Below are 9,171 nucleotides of genomic sequence, written 5' to 3' on the forward strand. Positions count from 1 at the left end.
CTTCTGGGGATCAACCTCAACCTCCATTATTCCTTTATTTTTCACACTGGATAGGAACTGAAACGATAACAGACACCACAGATGCACCGGATATTCGTAACCGACAACAACAGAGTTTAACTGTCACTCAGCAGCTGCTAGTTTAGCTTCATCCGGTCTAAGAAGCTCTTCCCCTCGAGCTTCGTCGCGAAGAAGATCTTCATGAAGCTCTCGAGGTCCAACGTCTTGTAGGCATCGTCCTCATGCGCGGTCAGCTCCTTCAGAGGACCTATCATGGCGTCCATGTCTGGGAAGTGGAACGCCGCGACCGACAGCCGCTCTTCCTTGGGGTCGACGACTGCCCGGTGCTCGATGCTCCTGTACCTCCCGTTCGTGAAGACCTGTCCTCGTCGTCAAAGCAAGACAAACAACGGAAATTGGTTCATTTGGTCGATGATATGTCAGATCTGCAAAATCTAGCATACGGCGTCATTGGCAGACAGCAGCATCGAATCGGTGTTGGACTGCGCGCACTCACCTCTAACATATCTCCGATGTTGACGATGAAAGCGCCCGGGACAGGCTTGACAGGGAGCCAGCTGCCGTTCCTCTTGATCTGCAGGCCCTGGACATGATTCACTTGGAGGACAAGGGTTAGGAGATTAGCATCAGAGTGCGGGGACAAGCCAACGACTTTCTCTGCTTGGGCGCATGGGGGGTAGTAGTTCATTCTGAAAGACTGCATTCCACGGATGCATTTGTCAGCGATCGTTTCTCGTTTCAGTCCCAAGTTCTTGGCCATTGTAGCCAAAAGGGAGTCTGATACATCCTTCAGCGCACCAGAATATCTATCCAGCGTCGATCTGAATGAGCCGACCAAAAAGCATCATTCCATTGTAATAACTAGGCTCAAAAACGGCGTGCCAGGTACAGGCAACGAATAATATCGTCGCAATCTTACATACCTGAAGGTAGCAGGCTGGTCAGGCCAGAACTTGGTCTTCCTCCTCTCAGGTGGCTGTGCGTAGAGGAAGAGCATGTCAGCCCAGTCGAGCTTCTGATCCTCGGAGACGACGAATAGTTGACCGTAGCCTTCTAGCTGCCCTTGCTCCTGAGCGAATCGCTTCTTCGTCTCTGCGGGTAGCTGGAAGAATTGCTGGATGTTGGCCTTCATGCTCTCCACCACATCGTCTGGGACACTGTGGTTAACTAACTGCAAATAAACAGGAGAGCAATTCTAGCTAGTATCAGGATGATGAGGCATATATAGTACCAGAGGAGGAAGTTAACTGTCTTTGCTAGGTTTGTTGCGTTGAGGGGATTATAGGCATTGCAATTGCAACAGAGGCCGGTGTGCAATGGAAATTGTGAGCCAACGAACGAACTGACCTGGAAGAAGCCCCAGTCAGGCAGGCTCTGTGGAGGCGCGCAGACTCCTCGCCGCCATGGTCCAGCTCCAGCAGCAGCCTTCGGTGGTCGATGATGGGGATCTGAGCCTCGCCGTCGCCGTCGCCGTCACAGGTGACCGCTTCTGCTGCCGCATCGTCTCCGCCGGTGGCCGCCACCAAGGCCTGCACACAACTCGGGACGGGGAGAGATCCCATCGCTTGCCGCTCTTGATAATTGAGATGCTACTGGTTCGTCGGATGCTAGAGTCTTCTGATCTGGCTACCTCATGTCTTTTGGCACAGATAGGCAGATACAGATGGTAGCGAACACGCATCATCCAGTGATGTAATATTCGGAAAATTAGTCCAGCCACAACCATGGAAATAGAAAAGTGTGAACTTGCTTGTTTTCTCATTCTTTTATTTTCTGGGGATCAACTTCCATTCTTATCTTATTTTCTGGGAATCAACTGTTTTCACACTGGACAGAAACTGAAATAACACAGCAGCACATAGCCCACTTTGTACACGACATCAAGCACACAGGAACAAATCTATCAAAGTTTTGCAGAACACAAGCACGGTTCACGAGCAACTACTGAAGAAATCACAATGTTATTATGTTTGCCAAGTTCAGCTCTCTTGCGCTCTACCAAGACGGCCATCAGGAACTAAATTCCAGAGCATGATCTGTTAGGGCCTCATTAAGGTTGGTTACACAGCATGAACTACCTGAATATCTGACAACGATGCGAGGACCAACAACACAGTTTACCTGCTATGCTGGGTTCGTAGCAATCAGCTGCTAGCTACTTCAGCTTCATCCGATCCAAGAAGCTCTTCCCCTCCAGCTTCGTCGCGAAGAAAAGCCTCATGAAGTTCTCGTGGTCCACCGTCTTGTATGCCTCGTCTTCGTCCGCCGTAAGCTCCTTCAGCGGGCCTATCGTGGCGTGGATGTTCGGGGAGTGGAACGCCGCGGCCGACAGCCGTTCCTCCTTGGGGTCGACGACCGCACGGTGCTCGATGCTCCTGTACCTCCCATTTGTGAAGATCTGCAGTCCTCAGCAGAGCAAAACAGGCAAAGAGAATCTGGTTTATTCGTTGATTAATTCTACAAATTCTTATTGTATGGCACCAGGAACTTTATCATAATATCTGTTCATCAGCAGATAGCAGCATTGAGTTCACGGTTACCTCAAAAATATCCCCAATGTTGACGATGAGAGCGCCCTCGACGGGCCTGACGGGGAACCAGCTGCCATTCCTCTTGATCTGCAGGCCTTGGACATGGTTCACTTGGAGGACGAGGGTCAGGAGATCAGCATCAGAGTGCGGGGAGAAGCCGACGACTTTGTCTGCTTGAGCGCACGGCGGGTAGTAGTTCATCCTGACAGACTGCACTCCGCCCACGCATCTGTCAGCAATCACCTCTTGTTTCAGTCCCAAGTTCTCCGCCAACATCGCCAAAAGGGAATCCGCTATCTCCTTCACAGCACCAGAGTATCTATCCAGCGTCGATCTGAACGACATTCAAAGTGCAACACTAAAATTATGAAGGTTAAGAGCGCAATGTTCCATCTAGTAAGGCAAGAGCTTGAAACAACAGGCTTGCAGTTAGCACTTAATGATGTTTTTTTAATCAACTTTCTACCTAATTTTTGCCCTCCGAGTAGGGTATGGAGACAGCAAAAAAAGCATCACTTCACTGTAATTAGGTTGAACAGTAACAAGACAAGTACAGGCACATACATAACAATCATACCTGAAGTTAACAGGCTGGTCAGGCCAGAACTTGGTGTTCCTGCTCTCAGGTGGCTGTGTGTAGAGGTAAAGCATATCAGCCCAGTCAAGCTTCTGATCCTCCGAGACGACGAACAGCTGACCGTAGCCTTCCAGCTGCCCTCGCTCCTGCGCGAATCGTTTCTTTGTCTCTGCGGGTAGCTGAAAGAATTGCTGAATGTTGGCCTTCATTGCCTCCACCACATCGTGTGGGACACTGTGGTTAATCAGCTGAAAGCACCAATCATTTTTTTGGTATCAGGAACAGGCAAAATTACCAGAGGAAGTCAACTGAGAATTGTGAGCCAACGGTACTGACCTGGAAGAAGCCCCATTCCTGGCAGGCCCGGTGGAGGCGCGCGGACTCCTCACCACGGCGATCCAGCTCCAGCAGCAGCCTCCGGTAGTCGATGATGGGGATCTGGGCCTCACCCTCGCCATCGACGATGCCAGCGACCGCCTCCGCAGGCCGGAGATACCTCGGTGGCACATCGGCTCCGCCGGTGGCCGCCACCATGGCCTGCACACTCGGGACGGGGAGAGATTCCATGTCCTGTTGTTGCTCCTGAGATGCTACTAGTTCCTCTGATAGCTCAGTCTTCCCTTCTGTCTACCTCATGCCTTCTGGCATCATCCAGTCCAGTAATATAGTATTCAGAAGTTCAGTCCAGCTACAACAACCATAAAAATACTGCCAACTTGTTTGTCTTCTTCTTTTATTTTCTGGGGATCAACTATCTTCTATCTCATGGGAATCAACATGACACTGGATGGAAACTGAAACCATAAAGCTGCCTCATGGCCACACAGCACATAACCCACTTTGTAGAAGGCATCAAGCAGCATAGAGGAATTAACAGTGGATATATAGGCTAGTAGAAACAACAATCTATTGAATGCGATTAGGTGACATAAATAAAGGTTTGCACAGAACACACCGAAACCACAAAATATGTGCCTCTAACAAGACGGCTAGCTATCGGAAACTAAATTTCGGAGAATGATCGGTTGCAAACCGATACATGTGTCATACTGTCTGAGCATCTGATACAAGAATGGTGCACGGACGCAAATCAACAGTGCCTGCATCAACATGGCTTGTTACCTGATATACGGTAGCATTAAGGTGCTGGCAAGCTAGTTTAGCTTCAGCCGCTCCAAGAAGCTCTTCCCCTCGAGCTTCGTTGCGTAGAAAAGCTTCATGAAGCTCTCATGGTCCAACGTCTTGTAGGCATCGTCTTCATGTGCCGCCATCTCCTTCAGCGGGACTTATAATGGCGTGGATGTTTGGTAAGTGGAACGCTGCGACCGACAGCCATTCCTCCTTCGGGTGGACAACCGCCCGGTGCTCGATGCTCTTGTACCTCCCGTTTGTGAAGACCTGCCCTCGTCAAAGCAAAACAAACAATGAGAATGGGTTTATTTGGTTGACGATATGTTAGTTTTGCAAGGATACTGCGCCATACAACATCTGGTCTTCAGCAGACAGCAGCATCGAATCGGTGTTCGGCTACGCGCGCTCACCTCAAGCATATCTCCGATGTTGACGATGAAAGCGCCCGAGACAAGCTTGACAGGAAGCCAGCTGCCGTTCCTCTTGATCTGCAGGCCCTGGACATGATTCACTTGGAGGACGAGGGTTAGGAGACCAGCATCAGAATGCGGGGATAAGCCAACGACTTTCTCTGCTTGGGCACATGGGGGGTAGTAGTTCATTCTGACAGACTGCATTCCATGGATGCATTTGCCAGTGATCACTTCTCTTTCCAGTCCCAAGTTCTTCGCCATTGTGGCCAAAAGCGAGTCTGATACGTCCTTCACAGCATCAGAATATCTATCCAGCGTTGATCTGAATGAGACTCAAAGTGCAACAACGAATCATGGGTAAGAACTGCACTAGAATGTTCCATCTAGTAGAGTAAGACTTGGAACCACAGTTTGCGCTAGAAATGATGCTTTTAAAATTGTTTTTCTACCTAAGTTGCGTTTCCAAGTAAATAAAAATAAAATAAAGGAGACAACAGAAAGGTATCTGAGAAACTGAGACAAGTACAGATAACTTTTTTTAAGAAACAAAAATACTTATTGTCCACCCAATTTGACCTCCCAGGTAGGGCAAAACAATCAAGGAGACGAAAAAAGAGTATCATGTCATCATTGTTATTAGGCTGAACAGTAGTGTGGCAGCGAAGAATAACAATGGCAATCATACCTGAAGTTGGCAGGCTGGTCTGGCCAGAGCTTGGTGTTCCTGCTCTCATGTGGCTGCGTGTGGAGGTAAAGTATGTCAGCCCAATCCAGCTTCTGATCCTCGGAGAAAACGAATAGTTGACCGTAGCCTTCCAGCTGCCCTCGCTCCTGAGCAAACTGTTTCTTCGTCTCCATGGGTAACTGAAAGAACTGCTGGATGCTGGCCTTCATTCCCTCTACCACATCGTCTGGGACGCTGTGGTTACAGCTGCAAGAACCATTTACTTTCTAGTATCAGGATGAGGCAATTATAAGAGCAACTCAAGTCCTGGCAGGCCCTGTGAAGGCGTGCAGAGATGAAGCAATGGAAATTTTGAGCCAAGGAACTGACCTGGAAGAAGCCCCAGTCCTGGCAGGCCCTGTGAAGGCATGCAGACTCCTCGCCACAGCGGTCCAGGTCCAGCTCCAGTAGCAGCATCTGGTAGTCGATGATAGGGATCTGGGCCTCGCTGTCGCCAGCGACCGGCTCTGCCGGCCGGAGATACCTTGGCGGCACGTCGGCTCCGCCGGTGGCCGCCACCATGGCCTGCACACTCGGAACAGGGAGAGATGCCATCTCCTGTTCCTTCAGGATAGTTCAAGTCTTCTGTCTACCTCACATCTTTTGACACATCTAGATGGTGGTACCGAGGCATCCGGTACTTTCACATTCAGAAACTCAGTCCACATATAATCACAGAATACTACAAACTAGTTTGTCTTTTCTTTCCTGAGAAGTAACATCACACTGGATACAAAATTGAATCAATTGCACGATGATGCTCATAACCCACTTTGTGCAGGACATCAAAAACAGAGGAATTAACAGTGGATAGGCAAGAACCAACCTATAAAATGTGATTAGAGACATAAGGGTTTGTAAAACAAGTACATGGTCACGAGCAAGTACTGAAACCACAATTATATGTTTCACAAGTTCAGCTCTCTTGTGCACTAACAAGACGGCTAGCTATCGGAACCTAAATTCCAGAGCATGATCCTAAAGGGCACGGGTTGACGGTAGCTTCCGCAGGAAGGAGATGTGAATCGTTCACTCCCTCCACCGGTTGCCGCAGGAGGGGTTGCAGCACACGAAGAACAGAGTCATCCCCTCCTCCCCTCTTGCTGTAGCCTGCACATTATCGGAAACAAGTTAATAATTCTTTCTACGAAGGACATTTTTCTTCAGCCAAATTCTTTCTACAAAGGACATTTTGTAACTATTAAGAACATTCAAGCTTTCACAGGTTGATCTACCATAAAAACAGGGTAAGAATAATAACCGACAGCCAACTTCATTATGCAAGAGATATTAAGTTGCAGTCATTCTTAAGAGTACATGATGAGTGGCTACGTTCCTTGGTTAGTCAGTTAGCAGTGTTGCATAAAAGGTATCCTTGCTGTTGCATAAACATATCAGTTTAATTTAAGGCACAAACCAGGGAGATAATGCAGTTCGGACTGACAAGCCTCCACATAAGGTCAAACAAAATGGGCAACATTTGGTACACTGACAGAAACAGTAACAAGGTGCGGGTTTTGCAAGGAAAAAAAGTGTGTAATGCCATGTGATGAACCATGTATGATATTTGAAGCCATATATAGACAGAAGCAAATAAACAAACAGGTTGGTGGCATGGACCTGGAAGAAGACGGCCTCGCCGTGGCCGCAGGCTGCGCAGCGGACGTCCTTGGTGCGGGGAAGGGTGGGGTCGGAAGCGACGTCCTGCAGGATCTGCGTGCGCTCCCCGGCCTCGTGGTGCACGATGTTGCGGTAGACGCAGTTGTCGCCAGCGACCTCCTGGACCAACCAAAGCAAGCAAGAACTTGTGAAACACTCTTCCTCTGTTTCCAGGTTTTCGCAGACTGGTGAAACAGAGGATGTTTATTTATTCAGGTTAGGTTTGTTTATAGCGCAACGGTAAATGATAATCTCTTGTGTGGAGGGGAAATACAAGCGTGGCATGGCTGGTTATCAACTTTGACAAGAACAAAAAACAGTTTAACCGGGTAGCATTGCCCGGTGGAAATTGGGGGTGGGGGATCGCCCGGCAGGCCAGCATTCGAGAGACGGAGACGTGACACGTGCGTGCGATTGATTTGGTTTGCGAGACGGCTACGATCGATCAAGGCCGTGGCGGACTGGGGCCGGACGAAAACCCTAGCTAGGATTTGGGGGCCGAGAAGAAAGGAATCGCGGCATGGCATTGCGGAAGGGGGCGGCCCGGCGAGAGAGGGGAGGGTGGGTACCTGGTGCTCGCAGTTGCGGCAGGCGAAGAGGAGGGCCTTCCGCTCCTTGTCCTCCTTGGGGTACAGGATGTTGTTGCTGCCACCACCAATTCCGTCAGTTTTTAACCAAAATCGATCGGTCGATCAACTCCGATCCGGCCGTCGTTAGGGAGAAGGGGAAGCGGGAGGAGGAAGAAGGGAGGGGAGGCGCGTACCACTCGCGGCAGAACTTCATGGCGCTCATGGCGGCGGCGGGGTTGGATTTCCTGCTCCTGGCAGTCCTCAGTCCTTTTCTTTTCTTCTCTTGTGGGTTTCGTCGGCTCACCGTCTCAGGTCGTTTCTGTTTGTTTATTACGGTTTTGCCCCTTTGCCCTATTGTTCATTAGGAGTAATCCCTTAGTCCCATAATATAAGATGGTTTTTTTTTTGAAATTATATAAGATGGTTTTTTGACACTAGTCCATAACACTATTTTGAGTAGTATTTTTCTATGCCTCCTTTATTTTCTCTTTTTTTCCTTTTTGAAATAACCACGTATATTTCACTAGACAAACGTATTACAATATGTCTTGCGATACCACATCAAAGACTTCGCACGAATATCCACTTCGGCACAATCTTGTGCCGGACCAAGACGTCACCCGCCATCGTCCTCCTCCGCCGCTGAAAGAAAGAGGGGAACTGCCTTCATACCAAGATCTAGAGGAGCACCTTTGCGAACAAAGATGCTTTTCGAGCCGATGAACCGGACCGCCGCAAGCGACGAGGCCGAGACCTTGTGGCACGTCGGCCGTGGTTCTTCCCCGTGTCCGATGGATCCCGGCGCCGTCAGCTTTGTCCGACGAGATCGAAGAAGACGAACGCCGGCCGCTGCATTCCGTCATCCATGCGCCCCCATTGCAAGACACCAAACACAACCGCAACCTCCGCCCGAGAGTGATGAGAGCTGACCATCGGCCACAAACCTTACCGGATCTGAAGACCGGCAAGAAGACCGAGCCACCTGCTACCTGTTGCCGCCCATTAGAGCGTCGCCGAGATGGAGGAAGAGCCGAAGCAAATTATTTCGACGTGGGGCCGTCCCCGTCATTTGATGCAGCACCTTTGAAAGCAAACTATGCCTATCCTATACCTCTACCAGACATAAACTGCCAAGGTCCCCGCCCGCTCCCGCCGCTGGAGCGGCATATGGAAACGGGCGAGAACCCAGCGTCGCCAGCGGTGTTGAGGAAAGCAAGAGAATCGCCTCCTGTATCACCTCTCTGAAGCGGTTCCAGGAGTGAACGGGGCGGGCGGGCAAGTTCTCTCTATTGTTCTTAAGAACGAAAAGAGGAGGAAATTTTTTCCGTCGGAAAATTAGATCTTAACCCACATTTTACTTTCCATTTGATAATTCACCTTTACATAGGCGTTGCTACTTCAAAAGTCAAATGCTTTGCTCTTTTTTGCCACGTTGTGTGACCGTTTTGCCCCTTTATCTTCTTCTCCACTTATTTATAGTATTAGAGCATCTCTAGAAGACTCCTTATGTCGCTGTGACCCATAAAATAACCGTCAATTTCTGGTT

At 49.4% G+C, this 9,171-nt stretch overlaps 2 protein-coding genes and 2 pseudogenes across 2 annotated transcripts; all 4 read right to left on the bottom strand.

The window, feature by feature from the left end:
• Positions 1-4: 4 nt before the first annotated feature.
• On the bottom strand, positions 5-1,721 carry LOC119304298 (annotated as a pseudogene).
• A 184-nt stretch (positions 1,722-1,905) lies between these two features.
• Positions 1,906-3,726, bottom strand: LOC119304297 (S-norcoclaurine synthase 1-like). The gene is made up of 4 exons (XM_037581476.1): positions 3,466-3,726; positions 3,130-3,377; positions 2,562-2,886; positions 1,906-2,419 (listed from the first exon to the last, which is right to left on the bottom strand). Exons 1-4 carry the CDS (start codon positions 3,694-3,696, stop codon positions 2,177-2,179), a joined length of 1,047 nt encoding a protein of 348 aa, XP_037437373.1. The 5' UTR covers positions 3,697-3,726; the 3' UTR covers positions 1,906-2,176.
• A 526-nt stretch (positions 3,727-4,252) lies between these two features.
• LOC119304301 lies at positions 4,253-6,093 on the bottom strand (annotated as a pseudogene).
• Positions 6,094-6,197: 104 nt separating this feature from the next.
• Positions 6,198-7,948, bottom strand: LOC119304300 (DNA-directed RNA polymerases II, IV and V subunit 9A-like). Its single transcript, XM_037581477.1, has 4 exons — positions 7,820-7,948; positions 7,626-7,701; positions 7,018-7,176; positions 6,198-6,507 (listed from the first exon to the last, which is right to left on the bottom strand). The coding sequence occupies exons 1-4, from the start codon at positions 7,846-7,848 to the stop codon at positions 6,427-6,429; spliced, it is 345 nt and encodes a 114-aa protein (XP_037437374.1). The 5' UTR covers positions 7,849-7,948; the 3' UTR covers positions 6,198-6,426.
• Between the last annotated feature and the right edge of the window lie 1,223 nt (positions 7,949-9,171).

The sequence above is a fragment of the Triticum dicoccoides genome, chromosome 5A (genome assembly GCF_002162155.2).
Source record: "Triticum dicoccoides isolate Atlit2015 ecotype Zavitan chromosome 5A, WEW_v2.0, whole genome shotgun sequence".
NCBI classification, from domain to species: Eukaryota; Viridiplantae; Streptophyta; class Magnoliopsida; order Poales; family Poaceae; genus Triticum; species Triticum dicoccoides.